Source organism: Mesocricetus auratus, unplaced genomic scaffold (assembly GCF_017639785.1).
Source record: "Mesocricetus auratus isolate SY011 unplaced genomic scaffold, BCM_Maur_2.0 Super-Scaffold_100007, whole genome shotgun sequence".
Taxonomy (NCBI): Eukaryota; Metazoa; Chordata; class Mammalia; order Rodentia; family Cricetidae; genus Mesocricetus; species Mesocricetus auratus.
Window position 1 is genome coordinate 26293487 of NW_024429191.1, and position 19208 is coordinate 26312694.

Here is a 19208-nt window from a genome sequence, read left to right on the forward strand (position 1 = left end):
TGCCTGGGCCGTACTCACCATGGAAACCTCTCCTGACATGAAACATCCATTATTATCCTAAAATTAGCCACATACAACACACCGTATTTCAAGATCCATGAGAAAGTCTACACACCTCTCATGGTGGGTGATATTAAACTCACTTCTGTTCATCTATAAAGGAAATTAAAACCTGTAACTCTCATGACTAGAGTCCCTTGGAGATGGTAAGGGTAGGTGACATTTTGAGTTATGATAAATAGACAAGACATCATCATGAAGTGCTTCTAAATTAAATCTCACCCTCCCCACTTTTGTTTTTGTTTTATTTCTGACTTAAATCCTAGTCCTCTCTGCTGGATGGTCTTAGTCACCAAGACAGAAGTCCATTTCCTGCATTACCAAAGATTTTTCTTTTAGAGACAAAAGAATTATGGGGCCTACAGGAAACCCCAAATGTTAAATGTTCATGTTTGAGGAAATATTCGGCAATGAGTGGAGAGACTGGACATCATTTTAACAGTGAGTGTGAGGACAGACAGCTGGCAGATCATCTTTTCCACCATTGCTGAGGAGCAGGAATACCCGATGAACAAACACAGAAAATAGTCCTGGAGCTTAAAAGTGTGATCAGCTTGGTGATATCTTGTCATTTTCTACTGCAACTTAATGGAAGACAGGAAGATTATCTTCAATAATGTAGATGTTCTCTTGGGCTCGTGGTCGCACATTCTCTGTATTTTGTAAAGTTCTGGTCCTAGAGACATAGAATGTTACCAAGCTGCAGAAGGGGGGGTGTTAAAAGACAACATGAGATCACCTTTCAGGTCTGAGCAGAGCTTTCATTTATGGTATATACTCAGAATTCAAGGAGTCCCATCCACAAAAACTATAACAATGAACAGTGCCACACAGGGCCCTAGTATTAAGTCATAGGAAAGCATGTTTAATAGGCATCAGACCAAACGGGAATTGTTTTAAAAAATGTCAGTTCATATTGTCATCCACCAGGATATGCACGTGACAGAACATATAGTAGAAGATCCAAAGAGACAGATACCTGCCATTGAACTGAGTTACCTAATCCAGATGTGCACTCGGGAACTAGGCTAGGAACAGGATGACTGCTTTATTTACAGCTTTGCACTGTGACCCTCTAGAATGCATTAGGAGAGCCTGGTGACATGTGTGAGATCCCTGGAACCCATATAAAGTTAGAAGGAAAGAGTCAGTTCCACAGAGTTTTCCTCCAACTTCCACAGGTGCCTTGGAACACACACACACACACACACACACACACGCACACACACACACTCTCTCTCTCTCTCTCTCTCTCTCCAATAATAAATAGATTCTTATTTAAAAGGCCAGGGTTTTGAAATTTGCATAGTTTCTACCTTCTCTAACATTAAGCCTAGAATACAAAACTATGTAAAAAATGCAGCACCTTTTCACAAAAGTTGGTGGTCCATGACACAGTCCCAAAGATTACATACATGTATGACATACATATGACACAAGCATAAAAATGTTGAGTATCTGAGGCCAAGTAACTAATTTTGGGAGAGCCCTGTTGGTATCTGTGCACTGGCCGTGCCATCAGCTGTGGGAGGAGCTTCACTTGGAGAGTTCATTCTTTGCCCATGTTAATCAGGGGAGTCACAGTGGACTGATATTTGAGCTTCTAGAACTCTTGGAGGAACAAATCAGAGCAGAAAACAGACTAACTTTAACTCGTCTCAACACAGTAGAATTTTGTCATTTGCACACAGTGGCCATCTCTACTACTGACATGTAGAACGAAAATGAACATACCTTCCCTGAGAACTACAAAGAACATGAACAAAACTTGCCTGGCATTTATCAAGTAGTGGACTGGGTTTACTTGCCAGCTTAGTTTTGTTGTTTTTGTTTTTACTGTTTTTGCTAGAAGTCTAGGCTGGCCTCAAACAGCTTGTTTTTCTTTTTATATGTTACATTTTCTTCAGTGTTTTTATTTTTAACCAAATAATAATAATGATAATAATGAAACAAATCCAAGAGTTGGGGCTGGAGACATGACTTAGGGATCAGTATGTTCATTGTAAAACAGGAATGCCAGAGTTCAGGCCCAGCAACCATGCAGCAAGCCAAGCACCCTCACATGTCTATAACCCCAGAATGGAGATAGGAACATCATCAGGGCTCTCTGGCTGACAGCCTCACTGGAAACAGATGATATCCAGTCAGGAAGGGGCCCTGCCTCCATGGCCAAGGGTAGAGAGAGACAGCAGAGTGCATCCAACACCCTTCTCTACCTCTGTGTACACATATGTGTATACAACAGACTCAAACATTTTCTGTTTCCCTTGTTCCTTGTCTCTCTTTCTCTTTATCCTTCTCATAGGAACACACACATGTACATACAATAAAAAATGAGAATTAATAAAACTTTTGAAAAAAGATACAAAGTCAGAAATGGAAAGCAATGGTTAGATAAATGCTGTGTTTTTCATCTATCAGGAGTATTTCCTTTCCATTTCAGAAGTTAATGAAAATAATTCTAAATACTGAGGCCTAAAAGTGATGTTCTAAGAGTGAGGTCTCTACATAGTATGTTCTACATAGTATGACCTGGGATATCTTTCTTTCTGAACCCGTTTTCCAAATGTAGAATGCTTAGAATAACATTACTTGGTATGTAATGTAGTCATATTGTGAAGGATTGTTCAGAAACAATAACAGCTAGATACATTGGCTGTGGATTGGCTCATGTGATTAACCCAGAGAAGTCTTTGTAGAAACAGGCCACAAAAGAGAACTAGGTGCAGTGGACAGTAACCAGATGACTGTGAAATTTGATTGAAAAAAAAACTCCTATATAGAGTCAGTCTTGAACAAAATGAAACAGAATAGATGACTGTATATCAGTGAAGATAATTACATGGCTTGTAGGGGGGAGAGACTGAAAAAACTTTACAGACACAGTAAATTAAATAGCCTACAAAGCAGACAGACTCTAGTAGAAGTGAGTGATGAGGACTCAGTATGATGCCTTGCCGGGGTTCCTTTGCACTCCTTAATGCTGCAAGAATTACCATCTTTCAAATCTTCTGCTTCCCTGGGTCTCACTCACACAACCCACCAAACAGGTGACCTTATCATCCCCACGCTTCTTGCCTGGAAGCTCTCCTAAAATGACCTAATAGTTTATATATTTTCTGATTTTTCATCAGTTTTTAGAAAAAATATTGATTACGTATTTATGCGTATGTTTTTGCTTGAATGTATGTATATGAATAACATGTGTGCCCACAAGTTGTCTTTTTTTTTCTGAGACAGGGTTTCTCTGTGGCTTTTGGAAGCTGTCCTGGAACTAGCTCTTGTAGACCAGGCTGGTCTCAAACTCACAGAGCTCCGCCTGCTTCTGCCTCCCAAGTGCTGGGATTAAAGGCATGTGGCACCACTGCTCAGCCTAGTTGTCTTTTTAAGTTTTATTTTAAATTATGTGTATGTGCATATGTACATATGAATGCAGATGTTAACCCCCCCCACCCCACCCAGGAGCTGGAAATTCAGGCAATTGTGAGCCCTACGACATTGCTCTTAGGAGCCAAGATTGGGTCCTGTGCAAGAGCATAAACACTGAGGGAGGTCTCTACCCCATTCACAAGTTTATAATACAATAGGCACCCAATGAAGGAATCATTAAATAAATGGAAAAGGGAAATCAAAGTAACTTATTCAATTGAACTCCAAAGAGCAAAATCTGCCACTCAGTGCTTGAGAAAAGCTATCAGTGCTGAGAGGCTCCTTCAGTACCAGTTCAGACACAAAGGTAGGGGAATCAGAATGCTGACACCTCCCTGGGAGGTATAGTAACAAGAGAGGGGCTCAGGAAGGTAATTTTAGAATCAAGGTGAGCAATGGAAACCAGGCAAGAGCTGTCTGCCTAGAAAATGAAGGAGGAGGCGAGGGAGAAGAGGAGGAGGGAGATGGGAGCAGAGAGGGAGGAGAGGAAGAGGGGGAAAGTTGGGACAGCGAGAAGAGGAGGATAAATGTGAGGAGGAGAAGGAAAGGAACAACAATAACAACAAAACTCTGCAAGTTCGAGAGCAATTGACACAGACATGTCCGCTTACCTTAGAGATCCTGGCTTCTTTTTCAGGAGGATGCACTCTAAATATGGGTGAGAGGAGGCAGGGGTAGTTGAAAATAAAATTGAACATGTCCTCAAAAACACTCATGGTGCTTTTTATCTTCTAATCAAGGATATTGTTTCTGGTTTTAGCTGAACCAGTCCCTGGTAACCAGGAGGCTCCTTCCTACACCCCACAGGAAGTTTCTTCTCTTCATTCATGGTTTGGTGCACTCACCCGCACAAGCATCCCTAACATGCTAGAATGGCATTGGTAAACTGTCTTTCACTGAAAGAAATAAGGAAGTCTAGGTTTTTAATTTGGCTGATGGAGAACAAGCTAAACGTAGGCTCTCCAAGGTGACCTGTGACACAAGGTCCTATTAACGATCTCTTCCATCAAGGACTCTTTAAAAACATTCACTGAAGGGACACTAGGTTGGCTTTCACCCCCTCCCTGGTGTACTTCAGGAGGTGTGCTCCACTTGTTCCCCACCTATTCCCAATTCCTCCCCAAATACTCCCAGTAACCACCCTCCCCCGGGGGAGAATAAACAACTTTGGGCTAAGAAAGGGAACATATTTGTAGTATTTTATGCAATTTCTATTTCCCTCTTAAAGTCCATGAGCTATGATTCTTCTGCCTCAGCAGTCCAAGTCTTGGAACTGCAGGTGCATACCACCAGAGCCAGCTTAAATAATTATTTTGAACAAGTACGATCCAAATAATTAGAGGGAAACATCCTGAAGCTTGATGTTCAGGCATATTCTGAAACAGGTCAATAATGATCTCATATTCCATGTCTTGAAACAAAGAAAACATGCATGCAAAGAACAATAGCTAGACTGGGGAAGCTATATTTAGGAATATATATGCATACACATATATATGCACGCATGTAATAATTTATATGAAAAGAGATCATGAATTTGCAAGATCACACAGTGGTATGTGGGTGAGCTTGGAGGGAGAAAGGGGGAGGGGAAATGATACTTCTACATTATAATAAAAAAAAGAAGTAATATAAAATATGGCTGGAGCTAGAGACTTGGCTTCAGTGGTTAAGAGCACTCACTGCTTTTGCAGATACACACAGTGACAAAAAAAAAACCAAGGTCCCAGAACATTTCACAGATGTTAGAAATAATTTCGGTGCTTATTAGGTCCTAACACATCCCTGGGATCCAGAAGGAACTACAATATGTATGATGGATTGAGGAACACAGAGAAATCATGTGAAATATAGACCCCATAGCAGAAGGAATGGCTAAGAATCCTTGCTCTGGTTCCTTGGTCTGGGAAATATAAATGAAATGTACTGTCTTCTACCAAGAAGCTAAATAAGTTAGAGGAAGTGTCATCTTGAAAGAAACGTGGGAAGACACCACAAGACAAGAATAGCTGTGGAGTAAGCGTTTCCCTAGGGTCAAATTCTATCCTCAGACGCCATTCTCTCTAGTCACTGCACTGCTTTACATGGCTGGTCTCATAGAAAGTGAGGCCAAGCTCTGAGCACTCAGAAAGAGAGGCATAGGACCCAGTGATTTACACATAAAGGCCCGTTGAGACCCCACTGTGGATTAAAGTGGCTTTGCACGCTTCTGTACAAGTAAAACTTTTTGCTTTGCAAAAATTCTCTGGGTTGAGCATGATGGGAAAACCCACAGAGACAGCAGACCCTAGCTAGTGGGAGCTCTAGGACTCTAGACCAAGAGCTGGGGAACCTGCATGGGACTGAACTAGGCCCTTTGCATGTGGGTGACAGTTGTGTAGCCTGGTCTGTTTGTGCAGTCCTGGCAGTAGGACTAGACTCTGTCCCTGGTGCATGAACTGGCTTTTTGGAGCCCATTTCCTATGGTGGGATGCCTTGCTCAACCTTGATGCAGGGGGAGGGGCTTGGCCCTTCATCACCTAATGTGCCAGGCTTTGTTGACTCTCTATGGGAGGTGTCACCTTTTCTGAGGAGTGGATAGAGGATGGGTTGGGGGGGGATGTAGGGGAAGGGGGAAGATAACTGTGGTTGGTATGTAAAATAAATAAAAAAGTTTTAAAGAGAAAACATTCTTTGGGTTCTGTGGTCATTTATTATAACCATTGGGATCTGTCTTAAAATTACTTACTTGTAGTAACCATTATGCTCACAAGAAGTAGAAGCATCAAGGTAATGGAGATTCCAATATAGAAGCCTTTTTTCATGATCGTTTTTGGATTCAGTGTTGGATCATTTCCTAGGGAAATAGCAGTAAACTGAAGAGGCATTGAATGAGAGGAACAGAAAACACATCCTAGACCTTAACATAGACTTTACCTTTATTGGCCTGAAGCTAATCTAGAATACTCAGTAAGACTAAATAATCAGAGATAGTCATGCACAGTGGAACTTGAGGCCATAAAGTATACTCAAGGACCATGGAAATGTGTTCTTTTTTTGCTCAGAGTGATTACATGGATGTATATCTCTGTCAAAATTCTAAGGAATACATCATTTTTGTGTTTATATCTGTGTTAACAGTCAGTAGAGTATATCTCTACTGAGAAGAACAATGGCTCTTCTCTAAGTTGACATGCTCTGATATTACTCCAATGGGCATAGCTACTTGGTCTGGTCTTTCATCACAGACCCTACTTATCTTGTAAAAGGCAATTGTAGATGCTACATTTTTTAAGAGATTGTCTCAGTTCTCACTATGTAGACTCAGGATGCCCTTGAACTCACAGAGATGAACCAGACTCTGCTCCACGATGGCTGATTGGCTTTAAAACTATGGGTCCCCATGCCCGGCAAGATCTACATTTTTATAAACCATTCAGAGGAAACTGCTCCTGGATGCAGCATGATTAACACCCCATGATCAGAAAGAAATGAGGAATCTCTCCTAGTGTCCAGACTCAGGTGATTAGGGATCAGCACATACTGGAAAAAGCAGGACATAGGCTGGGCAACAGGTGAGGCCCCTTTAATAGTTTAGTATTAATCTACTAACCCTCACCAGAGCCCATGGATGGTTTAACTGCAAGGAAAGGGAGGATCTGCTTAGTCAGGGAGACCAAGTACAAGTTAGTTAAGCTCTGTAAGCCCTGACTCTACATCCTTAAACAGTGTGTTTAGTGGATTCTCAGGAAAGAGATTCTCAGGTATTCTTGACAAACACCGTGGGGATATAAAGTAATTTGTGTTGGTTTTGAGACAGGGTCTCATATACCTTAGGCTGATCTGGCACTCACTAGGCAGCCAAAATGATGAACTTCTGCTCCTCATGTCTACACCTTCTGGGTGTTTTGCTTTGTTTTTGTTGGAAGGTGTTCTGCTAGAGACCAAACTCAAAAGCCATAGTCCTTGCACATGCTAAAAAGGGCTATGCTGCACCCAGTCCAGAGTTGCCCTTTCCACAGCCACGTTTTCCTTACAACCTCCTATCTGGGTTCTTCTCTGACTTTGAACTTCGTTTCTTCTTTCTTCTGTGTTCCTTACACATACTGAAGTAAAGGCTATTTCTTCCAACAGCCAAGAAAAAAAAAGAAATCTAATTGTATTTGTAGAGACAGAACTCAGGCAAGCATTCCTTAAACTAGAGTTCACTGTAAAACAAGTCTAGAAGGATTCTGCAGAATCAAACCTGTCTAAGACCTTATTACCTTATAGGGAGGTATTTGTAAGGAAAATATCACCACAGGCTTTATATAGAATGCTCAGTGTGTGGAACTAGCGTGGCAATCTTTATCAGAGTACTGAGGCTCTACATAGGATGCTGAGTGGCATTCTAACCAGTGTGGCCGTCTTTATCGGAACACTCTTTATATTCCATTGCAGTTAGATTTCTTGTGGCCTCGACTCTGTTCTGTTGATTCCAGACTTCATGTCTCTAATGATAAGTGAGGTCTTCCATGGAATGAATTTCTTGCCATGAATTAGCTCATTCTTTTTTCTCCTGAGATTTTTGATCATAGAAAGAATCAGAAATCTCTGTATCTCCCCATTCCACTTTTCCCTGTCCCAGTCTCCCTCCTTCCTCATCCTCTGTCACGCCCTCCCTTTCTCCTCTCTCTCCCTTTTTTCCTACCTTCACTGATTTGTAAAATACCATTTATTAGGCATCTCTAAAATATCATTTATTAGGCATCTTAGAAGCAAACATCCTCTTAAAGGGCTAACTTATTTTGTTCTTTTAATTTTTTTATTATTATGTACTTACAAATATCTTTTTATTTTTGTACAATGTCTAACTATGTAGTGCAGTTTGTTCTGGGAGCCTCAAACTTGTGACCTTTTGTCTCAGCTTCCTGAATCCTAAGATTAAGGGATACACCGCTATGGCTGGCTCTTTTTCTTTCCTTCTCCTTTTGTTTGAGCCAAAGGGCTGAGACCTAAGTTTTTGGACAAAGTCTTGAAAGGCAACATGCTTCCAGGAAGATAGACAAGTGAATCTGACTATTGATGCGGGAGGATCCAGGGTGATCTGCAGATACTGTCACAGTGTCATTTCAATCTGCTCAGCATAAAGGAAAAATTAGATTTTCACTACAGACCCTAATTATATTTATGCACCTTCAATAATGGCTTGAATATAAAACAGCCTTGTCAAATACCATGGGCACTCAGAACATGACACTAACTGCTTAACATTTTACTAAATTTCCTTAGGAAGTTTTGCATCTTACCCTTTCTGTTCTGTTCTCATGGAAATGAACTCTTCTTGCTGTTTATATGAGGAAAAAACTCCCATTTATATGCCCAGGTTTATCTACAAATTTAGGGGAGCCAGAGAAGTTAATTGTGGAACAGTTTAAGGTGCCAATGACTTATACTTCCTCAAGAGCTGAGGATAGTCAGTACACACACACATCCAAATGTCAGGATGAGTCTACTCAGCATGGAACTACCATGACATGAAAATTAGCCAGTGTGTATTCTCACCTAATGTGTAAACAGCACCTCAACTTGGATCAGAGTTACTTTAAAATTCATCTGTAATATCACCGACAAGCCAATGTGTCTCTTATGTAAGGATTCAAATTTCACATAGCAGGAGAGTCACTGAACTCCTTTTACATATCAGACTGTTTCTGAGATACTTATTTTCTAACAGAGATTATATTCTTTTATTATTTCTATTTGCCTATGTCTCAGGTACTGATTTCTATTTCTGATGTATCTGCAATACATAAGCACTTTATATCATGGTAAGTTCCTTAACTGCCTCTTACAGAAAATAAACAGAAGACAAATGATTTAATATTTCTTTCCAAATTTAACAAATGAGGAAAATATCTGCTGGTAACCCATATGCCCAGTACCATTCCAATAAATGGACATCCCTAACTATTGCTAACCCTAACACTGCCCACCATAAATAACATAAATGACCCATAGCCCTTCTAAATTTTCACATCTTTCTTCTTATAATTTACTTATTCTGGGAGCATTTCCAAGGAACAAAAGACAATTAGTAGGTTTAGGTGTCATCTACAGTCTAGGCTTTGTTTGTGACTTAAGACCTGACATAAGTAAGACCTTCTAGAAATAAAAGTAAGTGATTCAGTAAGGAAGCATGATGGTGAGTCAGGCAAAATTTGAACCCAAAGTTGACCATGTCCATTAGCAAAGCGACCTTCATAATTGAGGTTGTCTGCTAAACAGACATGTGTGCATAAAACTCAACACTATGCTGGAGAATACCAGTTTTGGTAATATCATTTTTGTTGTGTCATGGAAGGAGCAGTGAGGAGGGGGATGGATATTGTGAAATTTGTTTCACAGATAATATCATCGCCTTTTTCTAGTGAGGACCATTCAATAACTTGTGCAAAGGTGTACAAACTAGTATCTAAGAGCTTAAATGGAATCTGTATGTCTTCCAAGTAGAATTATTATTTTCTCAGTCTAGCAACAGCAACCAAGAAAAAAAAAACGGCCTTTACGTACTTAAACAAGACAGCATGTATTAGAAGGCATCTATCAGCGTGATGGGCCATGAGACAAACCAAATTCCTTTTAGTCTTTGTTTCTGCAAATGTTTACTAACTGAAGGCTGGCATGGGTACAGTAAGAACTTGGTCCAAATTCTTCTGATACAAGACTAAAAGCCACTGGTCTCAATAATCCTAGGAACAATGATGCTCCAATGACTGATTCAATCTGGAGAGCTCTCTGATATCACATTTTAGAAAGGGAACCCAAACTCTTTCTTGTCTTCTCTTCTCACATCCCAGAAGAGTAGCATGCTGCTGCCACTGTCTACTCTGTCTTGAGGTTTCTATTTTCATTTACTTTGTCTGCCTGGAGACAGTCCACACTAAGGATTTCCCTTTCAAAATCTAGAGGTCACCATTATCTAATATCTGCTATCTCTGTGAATTTCATCAAAGGTCCATTTTAATGGATCAGTGTCATGGAATGGCAGCCAAAAGGTGGATCACGTGAGTATAGGAGTACCTCACAAAGGCAACTCTGGAGGACATTGAGTCAAACACACACACACACACACACACACACACACACACAAAGAGAGAGAATGTGTATTATTGTGTGTGTGTGTGTGTATGTGTGTGTGTGTGTGTGTTCCTTGCCCCTTTAAACACACTCAAGTATCATTCCACAGGGCTCCTCACTGGCTGTTCCAATAAAGCAGTCTCAGCCAGTTTTGAGATGGAATATGCTTCTCTGCCACATTTTCCTTACACTCAGACTTTGGATTCTCATATTAGGCTTGCTTGATCAGTAATTCACAAATCAGGGGAGTCAGGAGGGCTGTAAGAATCCCAGCAGCTACTGATTGTCTGAGACTGTGCAGAAACCCAATTCTGGAATTAAGGGGAAACAGTGGCCAGAAAGAAATAATGAGTGAAGGACTACAGCAGGAACACAGTGTTTTTGTCAGCTGACAGTTTTCCTCATAAGCAGCTTCCTTCAATCCTAACCTGGCTAACTACAAAACAAAACCTTGGAAACTGAGAATAATTGGTTTGGTTTGGTTTTCCCTTAAGGGATAAAATATAATTTGGAATATAGATAGTGTTTGTCTTGAAGGAAAAGGGATGTATGTACCTATAATATGCAGGGAAGTGGAGAATGAAGCCTCCCTTTGTGTGTGTGTGTGTGTGTGTGTGTGTGTGTGTGTGTGTGTGTGCTGTGGCCCATATGTAGAGGTCAGAGGACAGCTTGAGAGAGTTGTTTCTCTCCTTCTACCATGTGGGTCCCAGGAATTGAACTCAGGTCACCAGGCTTGACAACAAGTACTCTTACCAGCTGAGCCATCTCAAGACTGCCAAGCCCTATTCTTTGTAAAGACCAAATAGTGAATGTTTTCAGCTTGGAAACTTGAAAACATGTGTTCAGCAGCAAGCACACACCTCAACTAGTTTGAAAGCCACAGCTAACGACATAGCAGTCAGTCCTGTGGCTGTGCTTCAGTAGAACTATTCGCACCAGTGAGTGGGTCTGCCACATAACCAGAGATGGCCCTGGCTATGGTTTGAAGAACCAGACTACTGTGTGGGCAGGGGCTTGAGCACAATACAAACCCTCCCTGGAGAGTAGAAATCTCTGAGGGGAGAGAAAAGCAAGCATGGGAACAGTCTAGTCAGAAGATCACTATGATGACAAAACCAGGAAAGAATCAATAGCTCAGGAGCTGTGCTTATCTTGCTCTGGGACTTTATTCTCCCAGGTAGATGGGAAAGTCCAAAGAGCTGATGAGGGGCCTAGGACCACTGGAGAGGAAACTCTGTGTGTTTAAACCAGGAGAAAATGTAGACTTGGCTGTTAAGGACAAGGCAGAGTGTCACTTGTGGACCCATGACCAGCCAGCCAGAGGACTTTTAAACAGTGACCTATGAAAGAATTTCTAAGCTTGATTAAAGCCTACTATTAATAATTTCATGTAACTAGACATGGTGACACAGGCCTTTAATCCCATCACTCAGAAAACAGGGACAGTTGGATATGTATGTTTGAGGCCAATCTGATCTACATATGGACACCCAGACCAGTCATACTACACACTGTGATCCTGTATCAACAATAAACAAATACATAAAAGAAATAAAAATAAATAGCAAATTATAGGACTGAGTAATTACAAAATAGTTGTACGAATTTAAAAAGAATACAGATAGGTTACCATTGGCTTCTATTGTCAGTGTAATCCCTTAGTAAAGGGAATTAGGACCTATCATCTGAAAACGGTATACTCTCATGACTCAGCCTTTAATTAAAAGCTAAAAGAAAATCAGGATGTCCACATCACCAAGGAAATTATAAAGATTTAAGAACAGGAACTTTCATGAACTTCTCACTAGAAAGGTCTCACTGGAAACCACTGGAAAGTTTTAGAAGAGAAACACTTTACACTTAGTCATTTTTGTATGTCAAAGGATAATTTTATGACGTGATGTGAGTACTATTTTAAAAGCCCAAGGCAGGGCAGACATAGAGTAGAACTCTCCACTATGCATGTGCCTGTGCTCAGCAAGGTCAGCTGACCCTGTGGAACCCAGCTCATCAGCTTTTCGGGTTACAACTGTAGTGCTTCTATAGTGTTGAGGACAGGTGACTTAATGTTGCAAGACATTAATTCAGAGACAGGGATACTCTTTCATTCAGGTCACTTCAGCTTAACTAAAGCTCCCACTGTGTTTCAGGATTAACAGTGGATGCGGTTTCATGGACCAACAAGACTGTCCCAAATACAGTTAGGACCTGGGTCCTAGCTTAGCTCTTAGTCTTGAAGTAAGGTTGATCTTAGAGCTTCATCCAAACATGTAAAAGGTATTCTGTGCCTCAAAGGGGGAATTTAAGGCTGCATGTGATGAAATTTACTTGTGTTCTCAGAACTAGAGAGCTACAAGCATCAAGATACATGAGATTACAATTCAAAACAAAAAACAAAATCAAGTGTTTAACAGCAAAAATGTTTATAAAAACCTCCATGTCTTTGTTCTAGGAAAACAGCAAATTATTAGCAGAGGACTCGGTTCACTTGCAAGACATAAGCAAAGCAACAAGGCTGGCTTACCTGGCTGAACTCTCAGTGAGATGGTCAGTCTCTGTACACCATTCCATCGCTTCATTTCCAGTTGACAGCAGTAGAGACCACTGTCACGCTCAGTAACTTTCTCTATTGTCAAAGACACATTTCCTTGAAGAATCTTTCCCGTTAGGTGGTAACGATTGCTCCTCTCATAGTAGACATAGTAGCCATTGGTTAGGATAACAACATTATTACATTTATCAGAAAAACATGCCCCTCGGCCCCAACACATGGGTGAGATTCCATGAGAGACAGGGTAAGTACATGGCAGTGTCACAGGGTGACCCACCACTCCATGCACTTCTGGGAAGGATTCTATAGCAGCTGTAGAAAAGAAGGGGAGACAGAATAAGTTCTCATTGGTTTCAGACAATTTCATTATTATGTCTGCATTTGTTTTTTCGGTTTTTTCTTTTTTGTGTCAACCAAGGATTAAACATGGGGCACGAAGCATTAGAGACATGCACTCTAGCATTTCTTCTTTGTCTTCTTCTTTTCTTCTTCTTCTCCCTCTCTCTCTCTTTCTCTCTTATTTTTGTTGTTGTTGCTAGTTTGTTTTTCTTTCATTTCACATTTTGAGTCAGAGCTCACTGCATAGCTCTGGCAGGCTTAGAATGCACTTATAAACTAGCTAGCCTAAAACTCTTAGAGATTCCCCTGTGTCTACCTCCTGAGGGTTAGGGCTAAAGCCCCACCATGCCTGATCTGTTGGTTTGTTTTTGTTCAGGGTCTTGCTCTATAGCCTGAGCTTGCTTGCACTTGAGATGGAATTACAAACATGCACTGAGACAAGCTCTAATCTAATTTTTAAAAGTTAGGCATTAGATAATCCCTCTCTACCAACAGCCAAAAGAACAAAGGGGTGAAATTCCACACATAATTCCACCACCACCAACCACTGAAAATCGAAGGAGGATGAGCAATCAATGGTCATTAATATCCCTCAACATTATGGCCTTAACTCACCCATAAAAAGACACAGGCTAGCAGAATGGATTCGAAGACAGAACCCTTCCTTCTGCTGCATACAAGAAACACACCTCACCCTCAAAGACAGACATTACTTGAGAGTTAAAGGTTGGGAAAATTTTTTTCAATCAAATGGACCCAAGAAACAAGCAGGGGGTAGCAATCCTAATATCTAACAAACTAGACTTTAAAATAAAATCAATCAAAAGAGATGAAGGAGGTCATTACATACTCATCACAGGTGAAACCCACCAAGATGAACTGTCTATCCTGAACATCTATGCCCCAAATACAAAGGCATCCACATTCATAAAAGAAACATTATTAGAACTTAAATCACATCTAAAGCCCCACACAGTTATAGTGGGAGATTTCAACACACCACTCTAACCACTAGACAGGAATACCAGACAGAAACTCAACAAAGAAGCAAAGGCTCTAATAGAAGTAATGACCCAACTGGGATTAATAGACATCTATAGAACATTTCATTCACATGAAAAAGATCATACCTTCTTCTCACCAACACATGAAACCTTCTCAAAAATCGATCACATACTTGGCAACATATCAAACCTCAGCAGCTACAAAAAAATTGGAATAACTCCATGCATCTTATCAGACCACCATGCTTTAAAATTAGAATTCAACAACAACACAAATTGCAGAAAACCCACAAACTCATGGAAATTGAATAATGCTCAACTGCACCATCCCTGGGTCAAAGAAGAAATAAAAAAGAAATTAACGACTTCCTCGAATTCAATGAGAATGAAGACACAACATATCCAAACCTATGGGACACTTTGAAAGCAGTACTACGGGGGAAGTTCATAGCACTAAGTGCCCACACGAAGAAATTGGAGAACAGTTATACCAGAGAATTAACAGCACAGCTGAAAGCTCTAGAACACAAAGAAGCAAACTCCCCCAGGAGGAGTAGATGCCAGGAAATAATCAAATTGAGGGCTGAAATCAATAAAGTAGAAACGAGGAAAACAATACAAAGAATCAATGCAACGAAGAGTTGGTTCTTTGAGAAAATCAACGAGATAGACAAACCTTTGTCCAAACTTACCAAACAGCAGAGAGTGAACATGCAAATTAACAAAATCAGAAAGGAAAAGGGGGACATAACAACGGACTCTGAGGAAATCCAGAGAATCATCAGGTCATACTTTGAAAACCTGTACTCCACAAAATTAGAAAATTTAAAGGAAATGGATGACTTCCTGGATAGCTATCACTTGCCAAAACTAAATCAAGAACAGATAAGCAATTTAAATAGACCTATAACCCCTATGGAAATAGAAGCAGTCATCAAAAGTCTCCCAATCAAAAAAAGTCCAGGTCCAGATGGCCTCAGTGCAGAATTCTACCAGAAATTCAAAGAACAGCTTATACCAATTCTTCTCAAAGTATTCCACACAATAGAAGCAGAAGGGTCTTTGCCAAACTCTTTCTATGAGGTTTCCATAACCTTGATGCCCAAACCACAAAAAGACACAACTAAGAAAGAGTACTTCAGACCAATATCCCTCATGAACATTGATGCAAAAATACTCAATAAAATACTGGCAAATCGGATCCAGGAACACATCAAAAAACAATCATTCACCATGATCAAGTAGGTTTCATCCTAGGGATGCAGGGATGGTTCAACATACAAAAATCCATCAATGTAATCCACCATATAAACAAGCTGAGAAACAAAAATCACATGATCATCTCACTAGATGCTGAAAAAGCCTTTGACAAAATCCAACACCCCTTCATTATAAAGGTCTTGGAGAGATCTGGGATAACAAGGACATACTTAAACATAATAAAAGCTATATACAGTAAACCAACAGCCAACATCAAACTAAATGGACAGAAACTCAACGCAATTCCTCTTAAATCAGGAACAAAACAAGGCTGTTCACTCTCTCCATACCTTTTCAACATGGTACTTAAAGTTCTAGCCATTGCCATACGACAACAAAGGGGGATCAAGGGGATACAAATTGGGAAGGAAGAGGTCAAACTTTCACTGTTTGCAGATGATATGATAGTTTACATCAATGACCCAAAGAACTCTACCAGGGAACTCTTACAGCTGATTAACACCTTCAGCAAAGTGGCAGGCTACAAGATCAACTCAAGAAAATCAGTAGCCCTACTATATACAGATGATAAAAAGGCTGAAAGAGAAATCAGAGAAACATCACCCTTTACAATTGCCACAAACAACATAAAATACCTTGGGGCAACGCTAACCAAACAAATAAAAGACCTGTATCGCAAGAACTTTGAATCTTTAAAGAAAGAAATTAAAGAAGCCCTCAGAAAATGGAAAGATCTCCCATGCTCTTGGATAGGTAGGATCAATGTAGTAAAAATGGCAATCCTGCCAAAAGCAATCTATAGGTTCAATGCAATTCCCATTAAAATCCCAGCACAATTCTTCACAGACCTTGAAAGAACAATAATCAATTTTGCATGGAAAAACAAAAGACCCAGGATAGCCAAAACAGCCCTGTTCAACAAGGCAATGTCCAGAGGCATCACCATCCCTGACCTCAAGCTCTATTATAGAGCTATAGTCCTGAAAACAGCTTGGTATTGGCACAAAAATAAACAGGTAGACCAATGGAATCAAATTGAAAACCCGGGTATTAACCCACACACGTACGAACATCTGATCTTTGACTAAGAAGCTAAAAATATACAATGGAATAAAGAAAGCATCTTCAACAAATGGTGCTGGCATAATTGGAGACTGGCATGTAGAAGAATGCGGATCGATCCATGTTTATCGCCATGCACAAAACTTAAGTCCAAATGGATCAAAGACCTCAACATAAATCCAGCTACACTGAACCTCTTAGAAGAGAAAGTGGGTGGTACCCTTGAACAAATTGGTACAGGAGACAGCTTCCTGAACATAACAGCACTAGCACAGACAGTGAGATCAACAATTAATAAATGGGACCTCCTGAAACTGAGAAGCTTCTGTAAGGCAAAGGACACAGTCAGCAAGACAAAAAGGCAGCCCACAGAATGGGAAAAAATATTCACTAATCCCACATCTGACAGAGGGTTGATCTCCAAAATTTACAAAGAACTCAAGAAGCAAGTCTCCAAAACATCAAAGGACCCAATTAAAAAGTGGGCTGCAGAACTAAATAGAGAATTTTCAAAAAGGAGTCTAAAATGGCTGAGAGGCACTTGAGAAAGTGCTCAACATCCTTAGCCATCCGAGAAATGCAAATCAAAACAACTCTGAGATACCATCTCACTCCTGTCAGAATGGCTAAAATCAAAAACACCAATAACAATTTATGCTGGAGAGGATGTGGTGAAAGGGGGACACTCCTCCATTGCTGGTGGGAGAGCCAACTGGTTCAGCCACTTTGGAAATCAGTATGGAGATTCCTCAGAAAAATGGGAATAAACCTACCACAAGACCCAGCAATACCCCTCTCATAGGCATATATCCAAAAGATGCCCATTCATACAACAAAGATGTCTGTTACACTATGTTCATAGCAGCATTATTTGTAATAGCCAGAACTTGGAAGCAACCTAGATGTCCCTCAACTGAAGAGTGGATAGAGAAAATGTGGTACATTTACACAATGGAGTACTATTCAGCAGAAAAAAAACAATGGAATCCTGAGATTTGCAGGCAAATGGATGACACTAGAAGAAACCATCCTGAGTGAGGTAACCCAGTCACAAAAAGAGAAACATGGCACGTACTCTCTCATATAGGGATTTTAGACATAGATCTGGGGAGTGCCAGCCTACAATCCCATGGCCAGAGAGTCTGGGAAACAGAAACTTCATTCAGTGGCTGATCGCAGAAGAGGCAGACTCCCTCGGTTAAGTACTGAGCTGAACTCAATTTCTAAAACTAAAACACTTAAATATGTGACTTTTTGGATGGTGGAAGAAAACCTCTGCTGTCAATTGCCTTCACAGTGGCCTCTGAAGAAACTCTGAGGTCTGAGGATGGAGCTCAGTGATACAGTGCCAGGCCCTGGATGGGTCCCAGCACAGGAACAAACCAACCATCCAACCAGCCAAACAACCAGCCAAACAGCTAGTCAGCCAGCCAGCCAGCCAGCCAGCCAGCCAGCCAGCCAGCCAGCCAGCCAGCCAGCCAAACAACCAAGAACACACAACAACCAACTGTGAGATTCACTAACTAATCACCTAAGCTGTGAGTTTGGGATATGACCTGACAAAGTACAGTTCTTATTGTATAAAAATGAGTGTATATTTCATACTGGGACACAGAATACTTGATTTTTTTTACCTAATACCTTTTCAGGAACACAAATATAATACATGGTATTATAATGAAATTATGGAAACATGTGATAGGAAATAACTTCATCCTATGCTCCTATACATAATCACCCCTTACTAGTCGACCACATGCATGCACACAAACCCATCCCTTACTAGTCGACCACATGCATGCACATGTACTCACCCCTTCCAATCTATCACATGAATGCTCGTGGACTCACTCCTCACATACTTTTGTGGTTCTCATTTTTTTTGGCCATCAATTTTGAAACATACAAGTAAAGAATTTCTTCAGAGCTCCAATATTACCCTGGTTCTGTTCTCTTACACAATTCATAATCAGCAAATATGAAGGAATGTATTCTTTCTATGTCACATCCAACCTCCGCAACACCCCTCCACTCACTTACCTGGGAGGAGCAGTATGAGGCCTGAAATGAAGACTTGAGGATGCGTCATGGTGTTGACCTGGAAGCACAAAGAAAATATTCTAATTGGCTGTGGCACTCAGCACATGGTATCTTGTGTCTTAATTCTCAGAAGGCAACTTAACTTTGATCCCTGATGGTGTGAATCATGTGGGCCTGTTCTACTGAGCCACAAAAATCCATACTCAAAGGTTTCATACAGAGCTTTGTAAGTTCCCAGTGGTGGAGGGCTATATACCTTGGACAGGGAAAGCTACCTACCCAAACAGCCTTCTCTTTCCTAGTCCATCCCCACAAATAACCATCAACCTCACTCTTAGTCTTGGTACAAATACGGCAGCAAACAGAAAGAAAATTGAAGGCAGAATCAAGAGTGTTTCCTGTAG

At 40.6% G+C, this 19208-nt stretch overlaps 1 protein-coding gene across 1 annotated transcript; it reads right to left on the minus strand.

The window, feature by feature from the left end:
* Positions 1 to 446: 446 nt before the first annotated feature.
* Positions 447 to 18853, minus strand: LOC121141086 (hepatitis A virus cellular receptor 1 homolog). The gene is made up of 4 exons (XM_040747932.1): positions 18805 to 18853; positions 13112 to 13450; positions 6218 to 6325; positions 447 to 547 (listed from the first exon to the last, which is right to left on the minus strand). The coding sequence occupies exons 1-4, from the start codon at positions 18851 to 18853 to the stop codon at positions 447 to 449; spliced, it is 597 nt and encodes a 198-aa protein (XP_040603866.1).
* Positions 18854 to 19208: the final 355 nt, after the last annotated feature.